The sequence below is a fragment of the Cebus imitator genome, unplaced genomic scaffold, assembly GCF_001604975.1.
Source record: "Cebus imitator isolate Cc_AM_T3 unplaced genomic scaffold, Cebus_imitator-1.0 Scaffold876, whole genome shotgun sequence".
NCBI lineage: Eukaryota > Metazoa > Chordata > Mammalia > Primates > Cebidae > Cebus > Cebus imitator.
This window is the reverse complement of record NW_016108191.1, coordinates 194,820-222,053: the sequence shown is the minus strand read 5'-3', so window position 1 is coordinate 222,053 and position 27,234 is coordinate 194,820. Positions and strand designations below refer to the sequence as shown.

Genomic DNA, 27,234 nt, shown 5'->3' with positions numbered 1-27,234 from the left:
TTCCAGGGCTACTGTGACGCTCAGATAAGATAGATTGAAAATATCTGGCACATTGTCTGACCCATATAAGTTCTCAGGAAATATTAATTCTTCTGTGTCTTGGGACACTACTCTTTGTCCCTATCTTCACATAGGCCCTGGAACACACTCCTGTGCCCATGACTTCGGTGTTGGTTTACCTTGTGTTTCATGAGTTTTGAGCATACCTGCATTTATCTCCTCCATGAAGATGTAAGCTCCTTGAGTACAGAGGCCAGGTCTACCTTGACATCTGACACACACCTACAACATACTTCTGACCTATCAGAGTTGCCATAAACAACGGGTAGGACTTGGAAACTCTGTGGAATTGAATTAGCCAGGAGTCAGGTGTCTTGGTGCCTTTTTGTGTCTGACTCTATGTAGCAAGGAGGATAAGTAATTCTAAGCTCTCTGGATAACAGACCAAGGAAGCATGTGGCAGTTAAGTTTCTTATTTAATTAGTAGACTTCAGTAAACTGAGAGAAGGAAAAACAATTGTAAGACGGTGAGTGGGTTCTCTTTCTTTCCCTCTGTTATCATCTTCCTTCTTGTCCTCCCCTGTTTCCTTCTACTCATGTGGGAAGCAGTGAGACTCAAGCCTATTCTTCAAGTATTAGAGACTGAGAGACCAGGGCAGGGATTGAGAGACTGGAACAGAAAAAGAGATTTATAGAGAAGAGAGATGGAGAATTATATCTAATTATCTATCTATATCTATCTATTTATCTGTCTGTCTATCTATCTATCTATCTGGAGAGAGAGAAAGAGACAGAGACAGGGAGAGAGAGAACTTATAGAAGCTGGTACTTCTAAGACCAGAGGATAACTGATGTAGAGAAGCTGTAGTAGTCCTGGGGTGGTGGGGCACATTTGGCCTTGGGGTAAATAAGAAAATGGATCTTCCTAGCTTAGAGAGCTGTAAAGCTTTTTCAGGCGTCCCAGGAGTCCCTGTCTCCCTCTGTCTCTACCAGGGCCTTTCTGGCCTCTTCCTGTCCCAGTCTATGCCCAGCCTTGGGTGCCTCCAGGAAGGTGATGGTGCCATCCTCTGCCTGGCTGCCTCTCATCATCGCATGTCCTTCCCAGGGCGAGGACATCCTAGACAGGAGCTCGGAGCTGATCTACACTGGGGAGATGGCCTGGATCTACCAGCCCTACGGCCGCAACCAACAGCGGGTCTTCTTCCTGTTTGACCACCAGATGGTCCTCTGCAAGAAGGTAACCCTGCCCCCTTCTTCCCTGAGGGAGATGGGTACCTAATGGGGTACCAGACCCTCATCTTCATTATCCTCAAGCTCCCAACAAAGTGGGCAAAAAGTGAGGGGGGGAAACAGACAGGAGATTGACAGCAATTCTGTATCGGGAACACTAATGTGGCACTAATGTCACAGGCAGGGTTGGCTTATGGGCAGCGAAAAACTCTGAAGTTGGTACATTTTATCTTGGTATTTTTTTTTTTACCCTTTGCCCTCATGACCCTGTGGTGTTCCTTCTGACTTTCTTCTACCCAGAGCTGCTGGTCTGCACCATTTGTTAAAAGTATTGAAATATGTCTATCTTAGTTGGTAAATAGTAGTTTCCCTGAGCACTTTCTCTCATTTCCACTCTAATGGCTCTGGCCATATGACCCCTCTCTGCCCTGGGAACCAACAAGGAGCCACCTGCTTTTGCCCCGACAGGTAGGTACCTTTGTGATATAGGAATTTTTCCCATGCCTCTACCTGTTTCCTATACAAGGTGTACTGGTTTCCCACAACCCCCAACCGTGCTCTTCTCCATTCTTCCTTCTTTGTAATCCATTTGAGGAGAGGTCTTACTCTAGTCACTGACTCCTGGATAACTCTGTGGATGTTGGTTTCTTGTAGTCTTCTCCTTGATGAGGCTGAGAAGGGTGGCATATGTTCTAAGCGTCACTCCTCCTTATGAGATACTTTTCCTCCTACTTCCTCACTCAGAGTAGAGAGTTCAGACCAGTTTTGGCTCCAAGGACTGACTGGGAAGAATTGGGGACCAGGGAAAGTGAAAAAGGAGAAGGAAATCAGAATGCTTAGAGTTACTTTGCAAATTCGCCATCCTACCCTTGGCTCTTTTGCCATCATCCAGTCTGTTTGTCCTCTACCTCATCCAGTAGTGAATGCCTCTGAAAAGGAGTGCTGAGTCACAAAAAAACAGGGTAAATACTGATATTTTTCTGGGCTGGAACATGAACCACACAGTTGTTTTAAGCTCCCTGTCCTTTGTGTGTGCCTGTATGTGCCATATCTTGTATTGAATCTTTATCCATTTGCTTTTGACAGTGGCATGAGGGGGAAAAATGCTGAGCTTAGGTTCAGACTGCTTCCATATTTGATGATAAGCTCTGAATGTCAACTCTGGAACCAATAGCCAGTCAGTTAATGGGGATAATAACTACCTCAGAATGGAGCTGGCCCTGAAAGGGAGAACTTTCATTAATCTGAAACCCAACCAAACATTAATGCATCTTTTTAGCTCCCCCAACTCTTCTCAGGATTTTCATAAAACTAGGAGGTAGGATTTTTTAGGGTTAATTTAGACAGCCATGGAAATTCGCAGCATATCAGCTATGTCACCAACAGTAATGTACCTATTCTTCCCACGAAGGTGTTTACACTCAGAACAATGGCATATTTTATGGTTCTGCACCCCCAGACCCTGTTAATTTTGGCATCTGTTAGCCAAGGCTGGGGTTACTTTAACTAAAATGTGAAACTAGTCTCTAGAAAGCAGTGGCGATAAGAGATAGACCAAGACCCAGAACACAAAACGGTGAGTCAGAAGCTAGGAATAAACGGGAAGAAACAAGATAAACAATGGGCTTAACTCAGAACCCAAGGGACAGTGGAAGACCACGATGGAGTAATGATCCAAGTCTAAGCCAGATAGTGGGAACCAATGATTAGGAAGAAACTAGAAGTCAAGTCAGGGATGGGGACTCAAACCAGCCAACCTGGCAGGGTTGGTGAAGCATACAACAGGGATGGTGAAAACAAGAGAAACCTTGAAGCAGTCATAGCTTCCCACAGAAGGGAGCTTTCTTATTTTAGCAAGAACCATAAGCCTTCTTCCAAAGACACAGCCAGCCAAGAGTCTGGATTATAAAGGCTACTAACTTGCTATACCTGGGTGTTCTTGACACTGGCTTCTCAGAACACAAGCAGTTACAGCCTAATTATTCAAAAGCCATTAAAACTACCTGATGTTTGTTTTGAAGATTTCCATCTGGTATCTACAATAAGCCCTTCCATTCAGCAAATAGGGATAAACTTTGGAAAAATGATCATGGGGCCAAAAGAAGGTATGCAAAAAGATAAGGTATTTTGTCTGCTGGGTTGTTTAGGGACGTTTTGCCATTACTGCAAAAGACTCTCTTCTTGTGATGGAGCTGGGAGGAGTGGACTAGGCTTTCTGGAGGTGAAAATTCCTTTGACAAAGAGAATCCATGGAGGAAAGGAAGGGGTTGCCTGGATTGGGCCAAGGTAAGTGAGGCTGTCACCTCACTCACCTCAGGCACACAATTTAAATGGATACCCAAAACTTCAGTAATCCTTTTTACCAGGAATAAAGGAGTTAAGGATACTAAATAATCAAATATGGCCACATTAATATCTGATGAGCTCATATTTAAAAGGGAGGAAACAGACCCCTAGCAAGTGGCTAAATAACATATAATATTTTACATATGATAATATGTAATAATAATATAATATAAATATATAAGTTATATAAAAATAATTATTAAAATATTTACTATATATTTTAAATTTTATAATATATATTATAAATATATAATTATTTTACATGTGATAATATGTAATATAATAATATTACACATAATATTTAACGGGAGTGACAAAATAGTTTCATGAGTTCTAGAATGAGTCAAAGTTAGTTTTTAAAAATGCTATTTTTAATTATTTTAAAAGATATGTTCAAATAAAGAAGAAAAAAGAAGTCATAGTCTGACAACCCCCTGTTTGAGGCAGATGGTTTACTGATAACAGGAATATAAATTCCTTCTCTATCAAGGAAAAGAAGGCATAAACCTGATTCAAAGGGAATTGAAGCCCAAAGGATCTGAGGTTGTAAGAGAGTATTTTACTGCTCTGAATTCTTTCATGCTGTCGGTATTTATTGAGCCCCTCTTCCTGTGCCAACCAGCTCTACTTTCATAGCGACTCTAGTCTAACAGAATTTAAATATGATGTAATTAAAAAATATATACATTCCAGGGCACTGAAATAATTCTAAGATGTCCCCAGTGGAATTAACATAGGTTATCTTGACAGAATTATGGGCCCTAGAAGATCCATGAGAAGACTATAGTTAGGAAAATGTACCAGTTTTCGAAACAGAAAATAATATATTCTGCAAAGTAGAGATTGACAATAAAATGTTAATGAACTAGCAATTATTGAATACTTCTATGATTCTGTTCTAAGAACTTTACACTTATTAATTTAATCCTCACAACAAACCTATGAGGTAGGTACTATTATTATTTCCATGTTAAGGATATGTAAAGTGAGACCTAGATAAGTTATATAATTTTCCCAAGGTGAAATAGCTAATAAATGATAGAGCTAGGAATTAAATCTAGATAAGCTGGCTCCAGATTCCATATTGGTAATATTTATGTCATTATTACCATTGAGCTTGTCAAAATTCCGTACTTGATTATTAAACAGCCTGTGAACATTTAGAAAGAGATACAGTGGCCACAGGGGTCATCATTGGCTTTCTAAGAACAAGTCATATCCCATAAAACTCAGTTTCTATTTTGCCAGTAACTTACTTAGTTGATGGGAGGATTGCACAGGACAGAGAGTATCCTCCTACATTTCAGATTTTCCCACAGTTTCCTTGCAGAAGGAAGTCGTACGGAACAATGGATAAAGCGTAAAGTTTGTAGTCAAACAATTCTGGGCTCAAATCCTGGTTCCAGCACTCACTAACCATATGATTTCAAGCAAGTGACGTTTTGCTTCTTGTACCTCCGTTATATCAATTATAAATGGTGGTGCTAACTACTCTACAGGATTATCGTGAAGATTAAATGGAATCAATGCATATAAAATGCCTGATAGAGTGTCTGGCACCTAGTAGGTACTCATTAATCTCATCTTACCCAACCTCCAACAAATAGCCTTATAAGATAGTGAGATTCCCATCATTAGATGTACCCAAATATGGGCTAGATGATTATGTGCCAAAGATAGTATACTAAACATTGAAACCCTGATCTTTCTCCAAGATCATGTGACCTAGCCACTACTCATCCAGTTCTTAAGGTTCCCTTAATTCCCAGTCACTTATGCAAAAATGTGCCTGTTTTGTACATTGGGAATTGGGATTGACTGATCCACTCAGAACAGCTTAAACAACTTATGCAGCTTGTAGCTTGTTTCAGAGAGAGAGAGAGAGAGTGAGAGAAAGAGAGAGAGAAAGGCAGAGCAAGAGAGCCCATGTGTGTGTATGTGAAGGTACCTTTAAAATGGCAATTATAGTATGTGGGAAAGTCACCAGTGGCTTCTAATTATGTTAACCCTTCTTTAATTTTTGCTGTCACTACTCTTGTAACTTTTCTTTCAAAAAAATGCATATAAGGCTCTCTTCTCTTTCATCTTATTTATAGTCTGTCTCTGCTCCTCTGTATTTTATTGCCTTGTTATTTTAGTTTTGCAAGTGTTTTATTATTTTCTTCCTGATATAATCATTTGGGAAATTATTTTGATACTTTTGGGGGATTTTTTTCTCTTTGACTATTTACTGTGGAAAGGAGTAGATCCCCTTTTCCTGCACCCTCTGTCCTTGTGCCAGTCTGGATATGTTCTGTTGTCATAACTTGTGTCATAACTGTTCTTTATTCCTGTGGCTTTCACTGTGTTCAAGGCGATCAGAACTAAACAGCATGTAATGATGTTGGGCAGAAGACTTCTATTCAGGGAATGTTCTACATTTCGACAATTTCTTCTTGAACTGAAGGGGCAGATTGGAGGATAAGCTAATTAGGACAACTTATAAATACAATAATAGCAACACAGATGGGACTGGACCAGAAAGAAGGGGATTTGAAACCAGAACTCCTGGGTACTTGTCTCTGCTCTGTCTCTTACTAACTTGTCTACCCTTGGGCTAGTTCTTTAACTTTATCCTTATGTTCCTCAATGTCAAATCAAGCTGTTAATAGAAGTCATCTTAGGAGGCTTAGGGAGAGAACCACCTGAGGTAGTAGGGAGCAGTGGAGTATAGGGTTAGGAACATGGGTGCTAGGGCCAGACTAGAGGGCAATTTCATTTCTCCCAAGAGCTATATGGCCTTGACCAAACTTTCTGTGCTTATAATTATGCCCTTGTTTACAAAATGGGAATGGCAATGTATCTACAAGGAAGGGAGGTTGTGAGGGTTAAATGAGACAATGCAGGTATAGTGCCTGGCATATAGTAAGTACTTAGTAAATGTTAGTTATTAATACTATTACTATATATGCAGTGTTCCTAATAATTCATTCAGTACTTTTTTTATTTGGAGGCAATATAGCACACTGGTTAAACCAAAGCAGAGATTTTGGAGCTGGACAACCTGAACCCAAAGCCCGCTCTACCATTTAGTAGCCTTTATTCCCGGGAAAATTTCTTTTTTTTCTTCCAATTTTATTTCATCTTTAGGGGGTACATATACAAATTTGTTACATGGGTAAATTGCATGTTTCTGGGTTTTGGTACACAAATGATTTCATCATGCAGGTAATGCGCATAGTACAAATAGGTAGTTATTTTATTCCCATCCTCCTCCCACCTTCCAGCCTCAAGCAAGCCCCAGTGTCTTTTGTTTCCTTCTTTGTGTTCCTGCATACTCAATATTTAGCTCCCTTTTATAAGTAAGAACATGTGGTATTTGGTTTTCTGTTCCTCTGTTAATTAGCTTAGAATAATGGCCTCCAGTTCCATCTATGTTGCTGCAAAAGGCATGATTTATTTTCATAGCTTTGTGTTACTCCATGGTGTATATGTACCACATTTTCTTTCTCCAGTCTATCATTCATCATCATCTAGGCTGAATCCATGTATTTGCTATTATGAAAAGTGCTGCAATGAATATACACATCCATGTGTCTTTGTGGTAGAACAGTTATGTATTCCTTTGGATATATACCCAGTAATGCGATTGCTGGATCAAATGATAGTTCTTTTTTAAGTTCTTTGAGAAATATCCAAACTGCTTTCTACCATGGCTGCACTAATTTACATTCCCACCAGCAGTGTATAAGCATTTTATTACTGGGAAAGCTTCTCAGCTGCTCTCTGTCTATAGTTCCTCATCAAATGGGGTTATAACAGTTCCTACATTGGAGAATTATTTAAGTTAATAAATGCAAAGCATTTAGGACAGTACCTGCCATATAATATATGCTATTTAAGGGGCCACTGTTGCTATTATTATTGTTGTTATTATTTTATTGTAATTATTAAGCATGCATTCTAGAATGCTGGAATATAGTAGTGAGCAAAATAAACTCAGCCCAAGCCCCATCCTTCCCCAGGATCTGGAGAGAAAATGCTAGGGAAGAGTAACTCTAAAGGGGCAGGGAGGACCTTACTGACAAACAAGTGAAGCAGGCTACAATCCTAAACAGTTAAATTCCCCAGATTGTAGCATCTGTCATTTGTACAAAATATCCTGCAGTGTCCTGCTAAACCCCAGGCATACCCAATGAGGCCAAATTGAAATAGCTCCCAGCTATTCAATTATGTAACATCAGGGACAGAGTAGACTCCTTACTGGAGCCACAGACTAGGGCCACGGCCTGAGTGTCTGTCTGCAGACTGCCAGGATCTTCCTGGGGAGGAGCTACCTCCCTTATTGTCTCCTGATTCAGATGAGCACAAAGGAAAAGGAGGAAGGCTGGCATTTTATTGGAAATGATAAACTTCATTAGGCAGGAATGTCATGATGATCCGAATAGCATCTGTTTTGAGGACTTGCTCACCATGTCCCTGTGAAGGCACTGAGACTACCATTAACAAGTGGCATAGGGGCAGCCTGGTTCCAATAGGACCACAGGCAACCAGAGTTTGGGAGGGCTTTGTCAGCTGCTCTTCTCTGGAAAACCTCTCAGTGAAGCAAGACCAAAGAAGATAGAGTGCTACCCACAGCCTAAATGGGCAGGCAAAACTAAAAGCTGTGAGCCTCATGGTAGCTAAGTGTCAAGTGTGTAGTATGTCAGGATCTTCACAACTGGTGTTAGAAGTTCGAGAAGGGGAGCCACATCAGCTTGAGCTAGCAGCTGCAGTCATGGAAAGTTTCTTTGAGGAAGAAGAATGTGTGAATTTGACCATGAAATCTAGGATTGGAATAAGAGGCATGGTTGGGCCAGAGAGCAGATATTAGTGTGAAACCAAGTATATATCTGTTATTTTAGTGAGTGGCTGGCAAATACCATTTGGCAAATACCACTCTGTCCTGAAAGGGCACATAGAATTTCCAGGGACAGTGGAGTAGCTATATGAATTGAAAACATATTTAGAGTTACTCTTGCTTTGACTTATTTTTACTCACAATATTTGAATTATTTGGAAAGTTTAAATGAGCTAACAGAGGTAGTGAGATTGTTTTTCTTTTACATTTATCAGAAGAGATTTTAAAGGATTATGAAACACTGGCCCAGGAGCAAGAAAGCTCAGGGCTGTATTTGATGGACAAGTCTGGCCGCATGTCCTAAAAATGAAATGTTTACATTAGAGCTTTATAACTATTTTACAGAATAAGGATAACTGTCTTCATTTCTTAGTTCAGAAAATTGGGGCCCAGAGAGGTTAACTGGCTTACCCATAATCATACAGCTGTAGGTTAAGCAGCAAGGCATCAAACTCAGGGCTTCAGACTACATCATGCTCTTTCTTTTGTTCCATGCTGCTTATGGGCTTAGTTACATCTTTCTGATTGGACTTCCTTAACTAGTAGATCATTCTTAATTATCCTTATCACATCTCTACATTTGTCTTATGACTAATCTAGTGCCTGAAAACTCACTTTCAACCCTCTGGAGGACCAGAGAGAACAGGCAAAGGGAATAATTTTAGTAACACATCACTCTAGCCCTGTTTCCCGACCACAGGAGCAGAAATTCTCTCTAGCTCCTTGTCATCCTTAAATACCTAAAGAAACAATAGAAGGTTTAATTGATGCTTTTAATGTAGTTTCAAGATCATGCATATTCTTTCTATTTTTGGGAACTAGCAAAGGTGTTAAAAGCTCTCAATGACTATGACACACCAACTCAGAATGGGGGTGGAGCGGAAGGAGGCTGCAGACTGAAGTTAGCAACAAGGAAGTTAAGGCTGCCTGTTTTAGGCAATGTGGTCCAGTGAGAATATGTAGTTTAGATCTGGCTTTCCAGGTTTGTGTGTATTGTATTATGTACGGTAAGGCAGAATTCAAACCTTTCTGAGATCAAGATAAATTACATTCATACATTCTCCCTAGCTTGTCCTGCTTTTGTACTTAGTACAGCTGGACTCTTCCTCTTCTGTGAACTTGATCCCAGGGACACCCAATAGATGAGAATCCATCTATATTCTTTGCTTATTTACATGAACAATCATTATTGGAGGGAAAAAAGCAACATGATTGTTATTTTTTGAAAAGCAATTCAACGACATCTGTATTTTCCTGCCTGGGTCTTTGAGGTTAACAGAGCTATGCTGGGAACCCTGCAAGGTAGCCTTTCTCAGCCCATCTGAAAATCTCAGTATACTGCATAGTATGAAGATTTAGGATTGGGAATGTGGGTGTTCAAAAAAAGATTCTTCGTATGGAGCCCACAGCTGAGAAGTTGTCACGTTAGGCAATTCAGTAGAATGAGAATGTTTTAATTGAACTGTATAATGCTAATAAAAAATTAATGAGCATTTCTGACTCTGTCCAGCTGACTGAAAGAGCAAATAAAGCAGAGAGGAGGGAAAGTTAGCCTGAAAACATCTGTCAGGGCAGGGCTTATATGGGCGTTCCTCAGCCTGACTCAGCCGTGCTACATGCGCCAGCAGTGGATGTGTTCTCAGAGAGGCTGATGGTAGTGCCAAGAGGAGGAGGAGCTGAAAGGTCACTTCAAGAGATTTATAAGATCTGACATTCCATAGGCCTGTATGTCATTTCATCCATCCCTCTGTTTTCTTTTTTAACTTATGAAACATCTGACATCCAGAAATATGTAAAAATAATATAATGAACACCCATGTGCTTGCTATCCAACTTAAGAAATAATTCATTACAGATAGTTTTCCTTCCCACCCTCTCTTCTGCTTTTTCTTCCTGTTCGTTTCTTTACCCTCTGCATTTTCTGCCCTGCACTGTCTGGAATTTGGCATATATCATTGTCACATGTTTCTTTATAATTTTCTACATGCATAAGTATCTTTAAACCTTATGTGGAATTGTTTTGTAAGGGAATAGATACAGATGAGATAAAACTATATAGAAGGGAAACCATGGAAATTATGAGCATAGTACTTAGGATGGAGGATGCCTTGAGGTCATAACTTTGGGATTGGTGGCAGATTTACCAGTACTTTATATTATTAAAATAAGTAAGTAAATGAATAAATAGAGAAATAAAAATGCCATGCATGGATTAATGATGAGTGTCTCATGGACTAGAGTTAGGATTAATCCAATTTTGTATATATGAGAGCAAGAAAACAATAACAAATAGGCAGCATACTGTTTGTATCTATACACAACTTGTTTTTCTCACACCATAAGATTTGTGACATTCATCTGTGTTGATATGTGAACTTCTTCTTTATCTAGTTTTACCTCCATTTCTTCTGCTAGACTGGGCCTTTTCTAAAAATCCCGAGAGTCCTAAGTGTTAGACCCTTGCTAGGTAATCCTTCTTTGCCAGCAGTCTGTAGTCTCCTGGCTGCTCTTACCACTCAATCCCCCTCTGATGTTCAGGTCTCACTGGCCTGCATGGATATTTGAACACATCCCAGGCAACCAGCCAGCTCATTTCATACCTCTGCCAGGCTTGCTGACATTTTAGAAAAGGAGAAGCCCTTACTAGCCATGTTTGTGTGGCTTACTGTTTCCTACCTCCCATCAACAGTCTTGCACATACGTCCATGGATTGACTCTGGCATCTTAAATGATCTTTGGAGGTGAAACCAAGGCTTTTTCTTGGGGCATTTGTTTAACCAACCTGCCAATGTCAGACTGCTAATATAATCTGGCCGAATTTATAAGAAACCAACCCCCACTGGTACGTCAAAACAGTAACAGTGTTAGCATTTTCCTGTGCCCATATGCCAATTCTTCTAGAACCCACCCTGCACATATCTTAAGAAACCTCTTCCTTCCCATCTAGGACCTAATCCGGAGAGATATCCTGTACTACAAAGGCCGCATTGACATGGATAAATATCAGGTGGTTGACATTGAGGATGGCAGAGATGATGACTTTAATGTCAGCATGAAGAATGCCTTCAAGCTTCACAACAAGGAGACTGAGGAGATACATCTGTTCTTTGCCAAGAAGCTGGAGGAAAAAATACGCTGGCTCAGGGCTTTCAGAGAAGAGAGGAAAATGGTACAGGAAGATGAAAAAATCGGTAAGTGACCTGAGAGTAGAAAGAAGAATATGGCTATGAAGAGCATAGGAGGTTTGAATTGGTTTCCATTTTCCTGGAGTCAGAGGGAAGATTTCTGTTGCAAACTGACTTAAGCTACTTTGGTGGTTCCTTATTATTAGGTTGTTTTTGGTAAGTACCAACAGCTTCTATTAGTCAGTGGTAGGTGGAAACTATAGGTTGTCCTCCCCTACCAGCTAAGAATATCACACTGAAAGCCAACCTCAGGCTTGATTCTCCCAAATATACAAATACTTATTAGCAAATAAACAAAAATCAGTTATACAACCTATTCTGTAATCTTCATAAAGCCTCAGCCCTCTGTCATTAGGTATATAGTTTGTACTTTTGATTAGGATACTGCAGATGTTAACTAAATTCCCCTAGATTGTAGATTAAAATAATATACACATACATTTCACACTTTCTGTGTGGATGTAAATTATAGAAAATATAGAAGGACCTAAAACCATGACCATTTGCATGATTTCAAATTACACCTAAACATACTTTTTGCCTTACAATAGATTGTTTCTCTTTTCCAGAGGGGATCTAAATAGTAGATTTATTTTTCATGCTGCTTCCCAATTGTGGGATTTAGACACCGTTGGTTATAACTTTCTGGCTTACAAAGTACTATTTGGTCTCTTGCTCATGATCCTGCCTTTCTGTCATAAAAAATACCAAGCAACCAGGCTTGTTAACTCCCAGAGAAGACATACAGTTTCTGTGTTTGCCCCATTGCTTATGGGAGTGAAATTGTACTTTAAAACGCCTGTATGCTCAAGTTGGCAGAAATTTTCTCTAGAAAAATGAGCCTACTCATTGAATCCTGATGTGAAAGGGTTCTCTTATCCTTCCATGTTGGGGATTGAAATTTTCCAGAGGTAAGGAAGGATGGTCAGAAAGACAAGTCTAATTCCAGTCTTCTCCTCAGAACTTGGGTAGAGTGTACATTAATAACTCACTTTGAGTCTCATTGGAATCAGATTGCTTTTAGCATATGGACACTGCACTGGGGCATAATGTGGAGTGGTTTATAAATGTTGCTGGCTACTTCTCTCAAAGGCAAGCAGCAGCAGCCACTGACCCTGCCTAGGCTGTTAGAGGTATTAAAAGAATGGTCTTAGTGTTCAGACCCTGAATAAATTAGACAGCCCCTGCCATTCCCGTTGGCTCTAACACTATGTCTCCTCCCACACAGTGCCCTAATAACACTGTGACTTTATCTGCTTCTAATAGAAAAGCTTCTAGAAATTATTTTCTGAACAGGCATATGTTCATCTTTGAAAACATTGAGGGATTTTTTTTGTTTGATAATAACAACAAATCACTTCTATTGTAGGAAATTTGGGGAAAAAAACAGAAAAATACAAGAAAAAAGTAAAAATCACACATGAACATACTCAGTAATGACTTTCATAAACATTTTGATATATATTTCTAGCCTTTATTTAATGTGTCTAGTTAGAAAAGCCAAGGTGACAGAATCTTATTTTTTTTCTGTCCCCTTACTACCTCTTTTTTTTTTTAATTGCATTTTAGGTTTTGGGGTACATGTGAAGAACATGCAAGATTGTTGCACAGGTACACACATGGCAGTGTGATTTGCTGCCTTCCTCCCCATCACCCATATCTGGCATTTCTCCCCATGCTATCTCTCCCCAACTCCCCACCCCCACTGACCCTCCCCTATTTCCCTCCAATAGACCCCAGTGTGTAGTGCTCCCCTCCCTGTGTCCATGTGTTCTCATTGTTCAACACCCGCCTATGAGTGAGAACATGCGGTGTTTGATCTTCTGCTCTTGTGTCAGTTTGCTGAGAATGATGGTTTCCACGTTCACCCATGTTCCCACAAAGGACACAAACTCATCGTTTTTGATGACTGCATAATATTCCATGGTGTATATGTGCCACATTTTCCCTGTCCAGTCTATCATCGATGGGCATTTGGGTTGGTTCCAGGTCTTTGCTATTATAAACAGTGCTGCAGTGAACATTCATGTGCACGTGTCCTTATAGTAGAACGATTTGTAATCCTTGGGATATATACCCAGTAATGGGATTGCTGGGTCAAATGGAATTTCTATTTCTAGGTCCTTGAAGAATCGCCACACTGTCTTCCACAATGGTTGAACTAAAATTTACACTCCCACCAACAGTGCAAAAGTGTTCCTATTTCTCCACATCCTCTCCAGCATCTGTTGTCTCCAGATTTTTTAATGATCGCCATTCTAACTGGCGTGAGATGGTATCTCAATGTAGTTTTGATTTGCATTTCTCTGATGACCAGTGATGATGAGCATTTTTTCATATGTTTGTTGGCCTCATGTATGTCTTCTTTTGTAAAGTATCTGTTCATATCCTTTGCCCACTTTTGAATGGGCGTGTTTGTTTTTTTCTTGTAAATCTGTTTTAGTTCTTTGTAAATTCTGGATATCAGCCCTTTGTCAGATGGGTAAACTGCAAAAATTTTTTCCCATTCTGTTGGTTGCCGATTCACTCTAATGACTGTTTCTTTTGGCGTGCAGAAGCTGTGGAGTTTGATTAGGTCCCATTTGTCTATTTTGGCTTTTGTTGTCAATGCTTTTGGTATTTTGGTCATGAAGTCCTTGTCTACGCCTATGTCCTGAATGGTTTTGCCTAGATTTTCTTCTAGGGTTTTATTTTTTCTACTTTCTTTTAGGTTTTAAAAAATATTTTAGATTCTTTCCCTGTTTCATTGGTTGAATACTTTGTTTATTTTCAGTTTTACAAAATTATAAAATCATTTTAGAGTATGTTTTCTTCTGAATAAAGTCTCAACTGTATCCCATAGTTTTTAATATAGTATTTCCTGATTTTTTAAATGATCCCCATTCTAACTGGCATGAGGTGGTATCTCGATGGGATTTTGATTTGCATTTCTCTAATCATCAGTGATGACGGGCATTTTTTCATATGTCTTCTTTTGAAAAGTGTCTGTTCATATCCTTTGCCCACTTTTGGATGGGTTTTTTGTTTTTTTCTTGTAAATCTGTTTTAGTTCTTTGTAGATTCTGGATATCAGTCCTTTGTCAGATGCGTAGATTGCAAAAATTTTTTCTCATTCTATTGGTTGCCGGTTCAGTCTAATGATTGTTTCTTTTGCTGTACATAAGCTCTGGAGTTTAATTAGGTCCCATTTGTCTATTTTGGCTTTTGTTTCCAATGCTTTTGGTGTTTTAGTCATGAAGCCCTTGCCTATGCCTATATCCCGAATGGTTTTGCCTAGATTTTCTTCTAGGATTTTTATGGTGTTAGATCTTATGTTTCTGAAGTTAATTTTAGTATAAGGTGTCAGGAAGAGGTCCAGTTTCTGCTTTCTGCACACTGCTAGCCAGTTTTCCCAACACCATTTATTAAACAGGGAATCCTTTCCTCATTGCTTATTTTTGTCTGGTTTGTCAAAGATCAGATGGTTGTAGATGTGTGGTGTTGCCTCCAAGGCCTCTGTTCTGTTCCATTGGTCTATATCTCTGTTAATTATAAATTATTCTATTATAAAGACACATGCACAGGTATGTTCATAGCAGCACTGTTTACAATAGCAAAGACCTGGAACCAACCTAAATGCCCATCAATGATAGACTGGATACGGAAAATGTGGCACATATACACCATGGAATATTATGCAGCCATCAAAAACGATGAGTTCGTGTCTTTTGTAGGGACATGGATGAATCTGGAAACCACCATTCTCAGCAAGCTGACACAAGAACGGAAAATCAAGCACCACATGTTCTCACTCATAGGCAGGTGTTGAACAGTGAGAACACACGGACACAGGGAGGGGAGCATCACACACTGGGGTCTGTTGGTGGGGGCAAGGGAGGGACAGTGGGAGTGGTGGGGAGGTCAGGGAGGCATAACATAAGAAGAAATGCCAGATATAAGTGACGGAGGGATGGAGGCAGCAAACCACATTGCCATGTGTGTACCAATGCAACCTGCATGATCTGCACATGTACCCTAGAACGTAAAGTACAATTAAAAAAATAAATAAAATAAAATTTCCTTTTTAGTCATTTTTAGACATTTTATAACTTCAGGAATGGTTTCCTTTTGATCCAGGGTTTATTCAGAAGACCATTACATTGAGTGCAGTGGCTCGTGCCTATGATCCTAGCACTTTAGGAGGCTGAGGTGGGAGGATCACTTGGGCCCAGGAGTTCAAGACAGCCTGGTAAACACAGGGAGACCCCATGTCTACAAAAAATAAGGAATTTTTAAAATGATTAGCCAGGTCCACGTGGTGGCACGAGCCTGTGGTCCCAGATACTCAGGAGGCTAAGGTCAGAGGATTGCTTAAGGCTGGGCTGTCAAGGCTGCAGTGAGTTATGATCATGCCACTGCACTCCAGCCTGGGTGACAGAGCAAAAAACTAAAATAAAATAAAATAAAAGCTATTACTTCCAATGTTTCAGATGAGGATTCTAGTAATACTAAGTAATATTATGATGTCTCTTTTTCATTAAGTAAGCTATCCTTTCTGTTGTGAAGCTTGTCAGATTTTTTTTTATCCTGAAGTTTGGGAATTCCACTAGTCAATATCTAGGTGTGCATCTATGCATGCTCATCCTGCCTTGGGCTTAGCAAGACGTTTTGTTCTTTCCACAGTAAGTATATATATTTTTTCCCTTAGCCAAGTTTTTTGTTACTTCTTTATTACTATCTTCCGTTTGATTTTTTTTCCCTCCTTTTGAAACTTTTATTATTTATATATACATCTTCTGTTTGAACTATATCTTTTGGCTCATTATGTCTTTTTCTTTATAATTTTGCTTTTGGTTACAAAATATTTCTTTGACTATGCCATGCTTTATTTAACCATTCTCCGCTTAACAGGCCCTTAGCCCATGTTCACAATTCTTTTTTTGGCTCTCTATTTTGTGATGTGCAATTTTGTAGCTAAGTTTTTGTTCAAGTTTGTAACAGATTTCCTTAAATTCCTAGAAAGGAATTACTAGGTTAAAGGGAATGCCATTTCTTTTTCTTTTTTTGGGGGGGCGGGGGAGTATTTCAAGATTTTTTGATATGTCTTACCAAATCTTGCTTACAGAAAAGTTTTACTTATTTATACACTCAAGAAGAGTATGTGTTTCTCATTTTAAAAAATCATATATTTTTCTTTTTTAGGCTTTGAAATTTCTGAAAATCAGAAGAGGCAGGCTGCAATGACTGTGAGAAAAGTCCCTAAGCAAAAAGGTAAAGCTGTCTTTACCTCCTCAGCCCCACTGACTCTCTGTTAAAGACTGTGGAATCATAAGCTACATGCTTACATGTTCGTAGGCTCATTTCTGTGCTGAGGTTTACTTGGGGGTGGTGGAGGAGTATTCATGTCCCTAGGTATCCTTGATGACAGATAGCAAATGGTTTTCAATGCTTAAGGCTAAGGAGTGAATCGTACAGGGTACTTGTGTCCAAAGTGTCCAAAGATAGCTCATTGAGTACAGCAAAAAATCAAACCTCTGTTTATTTTTATTTAAAAATCAGGGAAACTTTACTAATAATTTAGAGGCAGATGGTCAATAATGTGTGTGTATACATACACACACACACACACACACACACACACACAATAAGTATAAAGAGATTATTCAGCTTTCTGTCACTGGTCTAAGGACATGTGCCAAATCAGGAGCCCCAAATCACAATAAAGAACCTCAAACTGATCCAAGACAAAAGATTCAGGTATTCTCTCTTTCTGGTAACCACAAGCCAAAGTACTTAAGAAAAAATACGTTGCAAATCAATTTAAATCTGAAGTAAAGCTTTAGTTTCTCTTTTCTCATGAACCAGAACAAAACTATGATGCTCAGCCAAACAAAGGGGAGGAACTACTTTCTGCTTATTAGAATACCTATTCATTATTCGTCACTTTATGTAAGTTCTTTCATTTCATCTTTATGGTAATCCTGAGAAGGCAGTCACTGCTAACTCCATTTGTTAGATGAGGTTGCTGAGGGTCTTTGAGTGAAGTAACTCTGAGCTTACTTCAGCTTTACTCAGAGTTCACTGCTTTCTCCTCTCCATCTCAGGGTCCTGATGATGCCCCACGCTTGGTAAGAAGAGTTTAGTTTTCTGTCTTGCTTCAATTACTGACAGCTGCTTCTATTACTGATAGCCGTTTTCACTGTCCCCAGGGGTAGGCAATCTTAATGAGACCTTGCTTTCCCCAGGCTTTTCCTTCTGTTTTCCCAATGGGCTTTGCCGTATTGAATGAGTCACTATCCAAAATGATCAGATTCAGATATCCTGAAATTTCCAGTAGCCATGTGAAGTTCCTTTTTTTTTTTTTTTTTTTTTTTTTTTTTTTTTTTTTTTTTTTTTTTTTTTTTTTTTTTTTTTTTTTTTTTTTTTTTTTTTTTTTTTTGAGACAGAGTCTCACACTGTCACAGGGGCTGCTGGAGTGCAATGGTGTGATCTCAGCTTACTGCAACCTCTGCCTTCCAGATTCAAGAGATTAGCTGGGATTACAGGTGCCCGCCACCACTACGGCTAATTTTTTTTTGTACTTTTAGTAGAGGAGGGGTTTTACTATGTTGGCCAGGCTGGTCTCGAACTCCTGACCTCATGATCCTCCCACCTCGGCCTCCCAAAGTGCTGTGATTACAGGTGTGAGCCCCTGCACCTGGCCTAAAGCTCTTTTTAATTGAGGCTGAATGCCTGTGAATATTTTATTTCCAGTTAAGCAGTGCACCTATCTCTGCTGACTAGACATGTCTCCCTTCAACTGCTTATTCTAGCTCTTGGGATGCCTTTATTGGGAATATGATTCCCCTTATATAGGGAATTAAGGCCAGTCTTAATTAGCCACCAAAAAGTTGGGAGTTAATTTAAGGTTGCGAATTAACTCCCAACCTTTTGATTGCTATAATAACATGTGACAGATGGTATTAGAAAGCAATCTGGAGATAATGTCAGTAAGGATCTGACCTGTATTAACAGAACTCTGTAAGATTTTGCTCCAATTCCTCAGACAGAGATGTGAGTAGAAAAGAGCCCCAGCCACCTGAGGAGTTTTCAGGTGGAAAAGGAATACTGTCCAAACAGCTTGTCATTGTCTCCTGGATGCTCTCAGGTCCTGAACTTCCTCACTCTGATTTCCTTTACTTCCCTCACTGTATTAGTCAGAGTTCTCTAGAGGGACAGAACTAAAAGGATATCTGTCTGTCTATCTATCTATCTATCTATCTATCTATCTATCTATCTATCTATCTGAGTTCATAGAGGAGTATTAACTCATGATTGCAAGGTCCCACAATAGGCCATCTGCAAGCTGAGGAGCAAAGAAGTCAGTTCCAGTCCCAAAGCTGAAGAACTTGGAGTCTGATGTTTGAGGGTAGGAAGCATCCACCATGGGAGAAAGATATATCCTGGGAGGCTAAGCCAGTCTAGTATCTCCACGTTCTTCTGTCTGCTTTTTATTCTGGCCATGCTGGCAGCTGATTAAATGATGCCCAACCAGATTGAGGGTGGGTCTGCCTCTCCCAGTCCACTGACTCAAGTGTTAATCTCCTTTGGCAACACCCTCACAGATACATGCAGCAACAATACTGTGCATTCTTCAGTCCATTCAAGTTGACACTGTTAACCATCACATCCACCATGCTGACCTTTATGGTACTCCATTATCCCAGCCCAGGTTCCTCAAGCATATCTGAGACTGACTTGTCTTTTCACTGAGAACACTTCAAACAAAGGAATATCCACAAAGCAACCAGGAGTTGATTAACCAGAAGATAGCCCTGCTAACTCATGCCAAGTGTTTTGCTCACAGTCCTTCCCCACCCTATGTATCTCCAGGCTATTCCTTTTAGGCCCTCTCTTGTCTAAATACTAGTTTAGTTGAGCAGTTTGCTTCTTTCCTTGACAGCAATTCTAAAGTCTTCAAAGAAAATCATTTCGTTTCTTTCTTTTTTTTTCTTTTCTTTTTCTTTTTTTTTTGAGATGGCATTTCACTCTTATCGCCCAGGCTGGAGTGCAGTGATGTGATCTCGCCTACAGCCTCCGCCTCCTGGGTTCAAGTGATTCTCCTGCCTCAGCCTCCCAAGTATGTGGGATTACAGGTGCTTACCACCACGCCTGACTAATTTTTGTATTTTTAGTAGAGACGGGGTTTCACCTTGTTGGCTAGGCTAGTCTCGAACTCCTGACCTCAGGTGATCTGCCCACCTCGTCCTCCCAAAGTTCTGGGATTACAGGCATGAGCCACTGCACCTGCCCTCATTTAGTTTCAAACCTCCCAGGATAACTACAAATCTCCTCTCTTATTTTTATTTTTGGTCTTCAAGACTCTCCTAGTCCAGGGCTGTGGTAACTAATATATTTTGAGATGCTATACATGTGGAAGTGGTTCTCAAATGTAGGAATTTATTAGTTACAATATGTACATGGGAAGAGCAAGAAGAGGTTCTTTCAGATAATCATGAAAGCTGGCTTCCTTGACCTTTTCATTGACCCATCGCAGGAAGTGAGGGGCATTGTTAAGAGCTCTCCAATGCAGATGTCATCAGATAGGTAACTACTCTAGGATCCCATCCCAACCCCATCTATAACACTGGGATATTATCAACTCAGTCTACTGCTCTGGGGGAGGGGGAACCTGGCTGAAATAACAGTATAGAATACCAGATCTGGCTCCAAGAAAGGCCTTTTCACTTGACCTTTGTCTTTCACACTGCCTTGGTTTTAAGAATTGATATATAACTTTGTGAAAGTTATATGCTAATTCCTGGTCCATAATGCTAATTCATTTGGCCAGTATAGAGCTCCCCATGGCTATGAGCACAGACTTCATCTTCAGAGGCTTTGGGGCCAGCATAAAATCAAATGAGCCCCCTAGAATAGCTAAAATGTTCTCAAAAAAGAAGAATAAAACGTGAGTAATCAATCTACCCAGTTTCAACACTCATTATATAGTTACAGCAACCAAGACAATGTAATTTTGGCAGAAGGGTGGACATGTTAGATCAATGCCACAGAACCCAGAAATAGACCTATACAAATATGCCCAGTTGATTTTTTATTTTTTATTAATATGTAATAATTGTACATATTTATTTAGTACATGTGATATTTTGATACATGTATACAATGTTTAATGATCAAATCAGGGTAATTAGGATAGGATATCTGTCACCTCAAACATGTATCATTTCTTTGTGTTAGGAACATTTCAAATCTTCTATTTATTTTGAAATATGCAATAAATTATTGTTAACTACTGTCACCCTACTGTGCTACTGAGCACTAGAACTTATTCCATCTATCAAACTGTGTTTTTGTATCCATTAATCAACCTCTCTTCATTTCCCTAACACCGTCTTTCCCAGCCTCTAATAACCATCATTATACTTCCTACCTCCATGGAATCCACTTTTTTAGCTCCTACATGTGAGTGAGATCATTTGATATTTGTCTTTCTGTGCCTGGCTTATTTCACTTAACATTATGAGCTCCAGTTTCATCCATGTTGCAGAAAATGATAGGAATTCATTCTTTCTGTGGCTGAATAATATTCCACCGTGTATATAGACCACGTTCTCTTCATCCATTCATCCACTGACAGATACTTTGGTTGATTCCATATCTTGGTTATTGTGAATAGTGCTGTGATAAATATAGGACTGCAAATATCACTTCAACATACTCATTTCCTTTTAGATAAGTACCCAGAAAAGATGGTGGTTATAAAAGTGTAACAACAGTGATCCTTGTGATGATGGAAATGCTCTATATGTTGTCTGTATCCTGTTATAATGTCAATATCCTGGTTGTGATATTGTACTATAGTTTTGCAAAATGTTACCATTGGGAAAACTGTGTAAAGAGTACACAGGATCTGTATTATTTCTTAAAACTGCATGTGAACCTGTAATAATTTCAAATAAAAGCTTTTTAAAAAATATCCAATTAGTACTCACAAAACTCCCTAATATCTCTGTATTGTCTGTTGGCATTCAGTATCCTCAAGCTTCTGACACTTACCACCTTGCAAAACTAGCTCTTAGAATCTGATCTTTCTCACTGAAGTGCCAATGGCTGATGATGGCTTAAATGATACTACTTCCAGGGTAATGGGATTTAGTCATCAAGCAAAGGCAAACAAAGTAACTGTAATGCTGGAATTCCAGACACTGAGTAGCAGATGAGGAAGGTATTTGGGAGCAGCAGAGAGAAGCCTTCCTTGCATGTCTGAATCATATGCTGTATGTCTCATTGTATTCTGCTCTGAATGTAGATCAGCATTAAACTTTCACTTGAGGCCTCCAGGTTCCTGGAGTCCTCCATTAATGTGGGTTTTACTTTGATGGTTGCAAACCTACCTACAAATGTTGAGAAGGTTTTAATGTTAGTGTCATTTAAGCTATTCTGTTTGAAAGACATGTATATATTCTGTCTTCCTTGCTCCCCATAAATTATACCTTCTGGTATTAAGTTTACTTTCTCTTTCCCCTACTGATGTCAATTCCCTATTAAATGCAGGTTCACTCTCAACCCAGGACAGAACACTAACATGCTTTTAGAACGCTACCTTATGGTTTTAGAAAATTTCTCCCAGAAACCTATTCTGAAGTCGATAGTTCTAAACCAGGCTCTTTTAAAACTTCCCGGGGGGACTTACAGAAAGAGAAAACCGAGACCGTTGGAGTTAAATGGAGTTTGTTGGGTTATTTGCAGGACCAAGCCCTGCATAAGAGATTCTAGTCTCTTGGAAAGAGCTCTGAACTGAGAAGTCAAAGAATGTAGGTTCTGACCCTTGCTTTGTCACTAACTTACCATGTGACTTTGAGTATGACATTTCTTTTTAGATGTCAGTATTCTCATCTGTAAAATAGATGATAGAAACACCCCAAATTTCTTTGATACCTGACTAGATGTGGAAGTGTGTGGGGTTGCAGTAATAGCTATGGTATTCCAAAATCTGCTTGAAAGAGGAATTATCTCCTTAGATGATTTGTAATTCCAGTTAACACAATCTAAACCAGTGCCTTCAGTTGTCCGCCCAGAGTGGTCACTGGGTAATTTGAGAAGCACTTTGTTACATAACTTAACACCCTTTCCCTTTGATCTCCCATCTACTCTAGGTGTCAACTCTGCCCGCTCAGTTCCTCCTTCCTACCCACCACCACAGGACCCGTTAAACCACGGCCAGTACCTGGTCCCCGATGGCATCGCTCAGTCGCAGGTCTTTGAGTTCACCGAACCCAAGCGCAGCCAGTCACCATTCTGGCAAAACTTCAGCAGGTTAACCCCATTCAAAAAATGATACCTACAGGGAGGCAGATAATTTTAAAATAAAGTAAATAAAATTATATTTATAGATGGACCTTTTTTCGGAGAAGCACTGTTGAAATTTATACACACACACACACACACAGAGACCCTTGATTGAATATACACACACACACAGACACACACAGACACACACAAAGAGAGAGAGAGAGAGAGAAGGAACAAAAGCATTTTCTGTTGTTTTGGGGAAGTAAAATCTGTGGTTGGTAGGAAGACATATCAATGACTTCCAAACATGTGATCCTGTCTTGAAAGTTTTTTGTTTTTACCCTGTCCCTCTTCCCTTTGCTTTCAGAGATTGACATTTCTAGTCATTTCTTTTCTTGTTAAAATAATCTCTTTGCTCCCCTGTGATTCCTTGACTTGTCATTATTACCACAGATGTGTTCGTATTTTTTTTTCTCATTTCTGATGATACTAATGTTGATGAATTTTTAATTCTATTTGATGTGGTAGAGTTGGGGGGTTTGGGGTTTTTTTTTTCCCCTCTTTTACTTTTCATTGAGGAAGGGGATGATCTCCTTTCTCCTCTCCCTCAGCCAATTATTTGCAGAAGCTCCTTCAGCCCTGCAGTTCCCCCCAAATGACCTTTTTCCAGTATCCTCTGTCCTCAGTCATGCCAGTCTGGACATGTTCTGTTGTGCCCTGTGATATAACTGCTCGGTATTCCTATTGCTTTTACTGTGTTTTAGGTACTATGGAGGGATCAAACACCCAAATAGAAGCAAGGGAGTATCAGACTATAATGATGCTGGAGTGGACTTCTGTTTAGGAAACATTTTGCATTTGGGCTGTTTCTTCTATCGCTAGGGGTTCTCATGTTGCAGCACTGCTGGGTCATTGCAATTTTGCATCTAGGAGTTAGTTTGAACCAGTTATTCTCTTTTTCCAAGCCACTTTTGTTATAGGTATCCTCCTAGGCCTGTCTCTCCCTTAGCTGAAAAGATCTGAACTGGAAGCAAAGAAGTTGAGACTCTGCCTCCCAGGGGAGGGATTTACCTGCCTCCCAGTACTAAATCGGTTTAGGGCAGGGATCCCTAAAGCAATCAGTTCAGTGTCCTAGTTGTTTCTGCTCCCATTTACAGATGTTTGGATAGCACTGATAGGAGTATGGAGGAGTTTTACGACAGAGCTCACTTGACCAAGATCATCAGCTACCTTCAAATTATTGACTTGGATAGGGTCCAAGACAGATAGTAACCTTTTACAGGAAAGAACAGGGATGGGCATGGAAAGAGATAGCCTTGATCCACAGTATTGTACCTGCATTTTCTACCACCCCAAAATTGTGTGACTTCTCCCATTGTTAACAGATTGCATGGACAATCTTACCTGGCTTCTTTCCCTCTCTCTTTCTTCTTTCTCCTGCCATCCTAGCACATGAGGATTTTTGGTATTGATATAGTTAAAGCTGTTCTGGCACTCAGAGAAGGCCCTGTTTCCAACATCCTCTTATCCTCTCATCCCAGGACATTTGGGCAAGTGAGTAAGGGCCCAGGGACTATTTTCCCTCTGAATAAGCAGTCTGAGGAAGGGACTCAAAAGTGAACCCTCAGGCTCACTTTTGGCCAGTTTTCTGCTTGGGAAAATCTAACTTTTTTCACAGTGAGGCAGGCTTCCTATGGATGTAGCAGTACTTGTTTTTCCTCCACACATGGCCCTTTTCATGGATATACCTTGAACAGCAAAAAGAATGGGGCATAAAGGAATAAAGATAAACTCTTCTGTGGAGAGCAAGCCACTGTAGCATGGAATCTGGAGATTGGGAGTCTGTCCTAAACCCCATGGGAGAAGACTTCATCATGAAAGGACCTCACCTTACCAACCAGCAGCCATAACTGTGTGGAGGCTTCAGCAATAGCTAGTATGTTTACTGCTCTATGCCTCCTGATCCAGACCAGGCATTGCCCAGCCTGGGAATCCTTTCTTTGTGGGAATTCAATTATAAGCTGTTTAAGCTTCTACTCTATCACAACCAAGTCAGACTTGTATAATAAGTCAAAGATGAGCCTGATCTGGGGAGAGGGCCAGGGCTCGGGACTGGCCATCACTGTTCAGCACATGACCTAACTACATAAGCCTCCATAGCAAGGGACCTGGTGGCCAGCACCCAAGCTAAAATGTCCTCTCTGGCAAACAGAGTGTTTTGGTAGCTGTGCAGGCCTCTCTTTAGTGTACCTCTTTTTTCTACTTTGCACTCCTCCTCAGTAGGCTTGGCCTTGACATGCTTCTCTGGGAGTTGGCAGCACACCAGAAGGGGATGCTTGGTCAAGTCTCTGGGCCTACATTTTTTGACTAGGCCCTCTCATTTCCTCCCTCCTTGGGGCTTGTACCCAGGGCTCCAGGATCAGGGATGTTACCTCTCAACCCTCATTTCTCCTCTACTGAACCTACTGGGCTCACGAGATGCCAGTAACTTGTGAACAACAAGAAATCATCTCCCCATTGGTTAGAGTATTCCCTCAGCCCATAGCATCAAAGCAGACCAGTGGCCAACAGCCCCAAGGGGAGCTCAGTTAAATACCTGGGTTCAGTGTCCGAACCTGTTGTGTCCCAACAGCAATGGCAACCCCAAGAATTCTGTAATCCTCCCATTTCCGCATGGCCCTGAGCTCCCCTTTCCTCAGCTCAACGAGACTAGGATTTGCTCTCCAAGAAGCCTTGCTAATGTGTTCTATGGGACCTGCTGTGGGGAGTCCTAGGACAGACATCTAATTATTCTCTTTTTTTCTCCCCTCTCTCTCTGTGTATATTTCTAATGGATCTATAGGAACAGCAACAAGAGAGTTCTAACAATTCTAGTGTGAAGCCAAATAGTGATCTTTTAGTGCTTTGGGGATGGGGTGGGCTGGGGTGGATGGATGGGCAACAGTGACTTTGATTACCCTTGCTGCTCTGCATTTGCCAGTTTATTCTTTTGTTTCTCTTATCTGACTGTTTGACTCTGTCAAACAAGTGTCAAAGTTGTGTGTTAAAAAAATGTTTAACAAAAAAAAATGTTGTAATGACACAAAGCCTTATGAAAATATTTATGGAGTTCAATAAAAGAAGTAAAAAGTCACCTCTGGGCATAACTCTCATTCCATTTTGTGTGTGTGTGTGTGTGTGTGTGTGTGTTGCCAATTGTGAAATAAAGGGAATTTGCCTTGTGTGGGGCAGCTTACCTCAACCCTGTCTTGACCTGCCAACCCTGCTGTTGGATTCCTAGGCATCCTATGGGCTTCCTATGGCTTTCCATTAGTTTCCTGGAAGAGTGAACCACAAGGACTATGTTTGATCCTGTAACCAGGGGCAGTCAAATGTCGTTATGAATGGGACTATCCTTCATGTTACCCAGACTTAAAGGTCCATTTCTGACCTTGCCCCTTTTCCCTATAGCAGCAAATGCAATACTGGCCCTGAGCCCTCATGGAAGCTTAAAGGCTGCCTTTTGAACCCATCCAGAGACCATATCATTTAGGAATTTGCAACTCCCACTTCCTTCCTAAAGCCTTTGATCCTGTCTTTTCAGAGGTAGCTGTATTCCTTATCTGTTCCTCAGAGCAGGTGGAGTGACCTTACTGTTTCTTCTATCATGGTGTCATCTGCATGTAGATGTTCCTTGCTGTCAGTAGGCCTCTATGTGGTATCTTATGCTCCCTGTGGGAAACCCAATAATAGAGGTTCCTTTCTGACATTGCCTTACCTGCCTTTCTCCAGAGCAACTAAACAGTGACCCCAGTAAAATGCATATTTACTAAAAGGGTATAGATAATTATTACAATCTGTATAGTTGAAAGGGGGAGCAGATGTTCAGCCTCTGGATCAGAATGTGAGCCCTGTCTGTTTTGGCCTTCAGGATGCCCCCCGCCACTTCCAGGATTTGATTTGAAGAACAGATAATTGAACCCTCCTCTATTTCACTAACTTTTCCCCTTTCTCCATTTCTTGGCTCTCCTTATTTAACGCCTTCCTCTGCTATGACCATCTTTTTTCCCTTTTCCCTAGGGTCTGTCATCTCTCCACACCAACATCAGCAGTACTTAGCTCTCAGCAGTCCTTCCTGTATCTTGCCAATTCTTAGCCTTCCCAGTTTCCAGAAATAAATCTCAATTACCTCCTGCAGAGGAAGAGGGCAACATCTGGTCTCAGTCTTCCCTGACTACTGTCCAAGAGCACTAGAAGTGGGGAGACAAATGGTGGGGTTGTTACACTCTGAGATACACTAGGTTCTTTCCTAAGGTACCTAAAATGAAACAGCTCTTATCACCA

General features: G+C 40.3%; 1 protein-coding gene across 2 annotated transcripts in view; it reads left to right on the top strand.

Annotated features, from left to right (window-relative positions):
- ARHGEF9 (Cdc42 guanine nucleotide exchange factor 9) overlaps positions 1 to 26,041 on the top strand; it is a 38,616-nt gene extending 12,575 nt beyond the window's left edge. Inside the window, exons 3-6 of one of the 2 annotated variants that reach the window (XM_017520746.2) lie at positions 1,106 to 1,237; positions 11,403 to 11,646; positions 16,822 to 16,890; positions 22,776 to 26,041. In XM_017520746.2, the coding sequence (XP_017376235.2) occupies positions 1,106 to 1,237; positions 11,403 to 11,646; positions 16,822 to 16,890; positions 22,776 to 22,957 (627 nt within the window). In that variant the 3' untranslated portion in view covers positions 22,958 to 26,041. The remainder of the gene's footprint in view (positions 1 to 1,105; positions 1,238 to 11,402; positions 11,647 to 16,821; positions 16,891 to 22,775) is intronic. The other variant, XM_017520747.2, reaches the window with a different exon arrangement.
- The last annotated feature ends 1,193 nt before the right edge of the window (positions 26,042 to 27,234 follow it).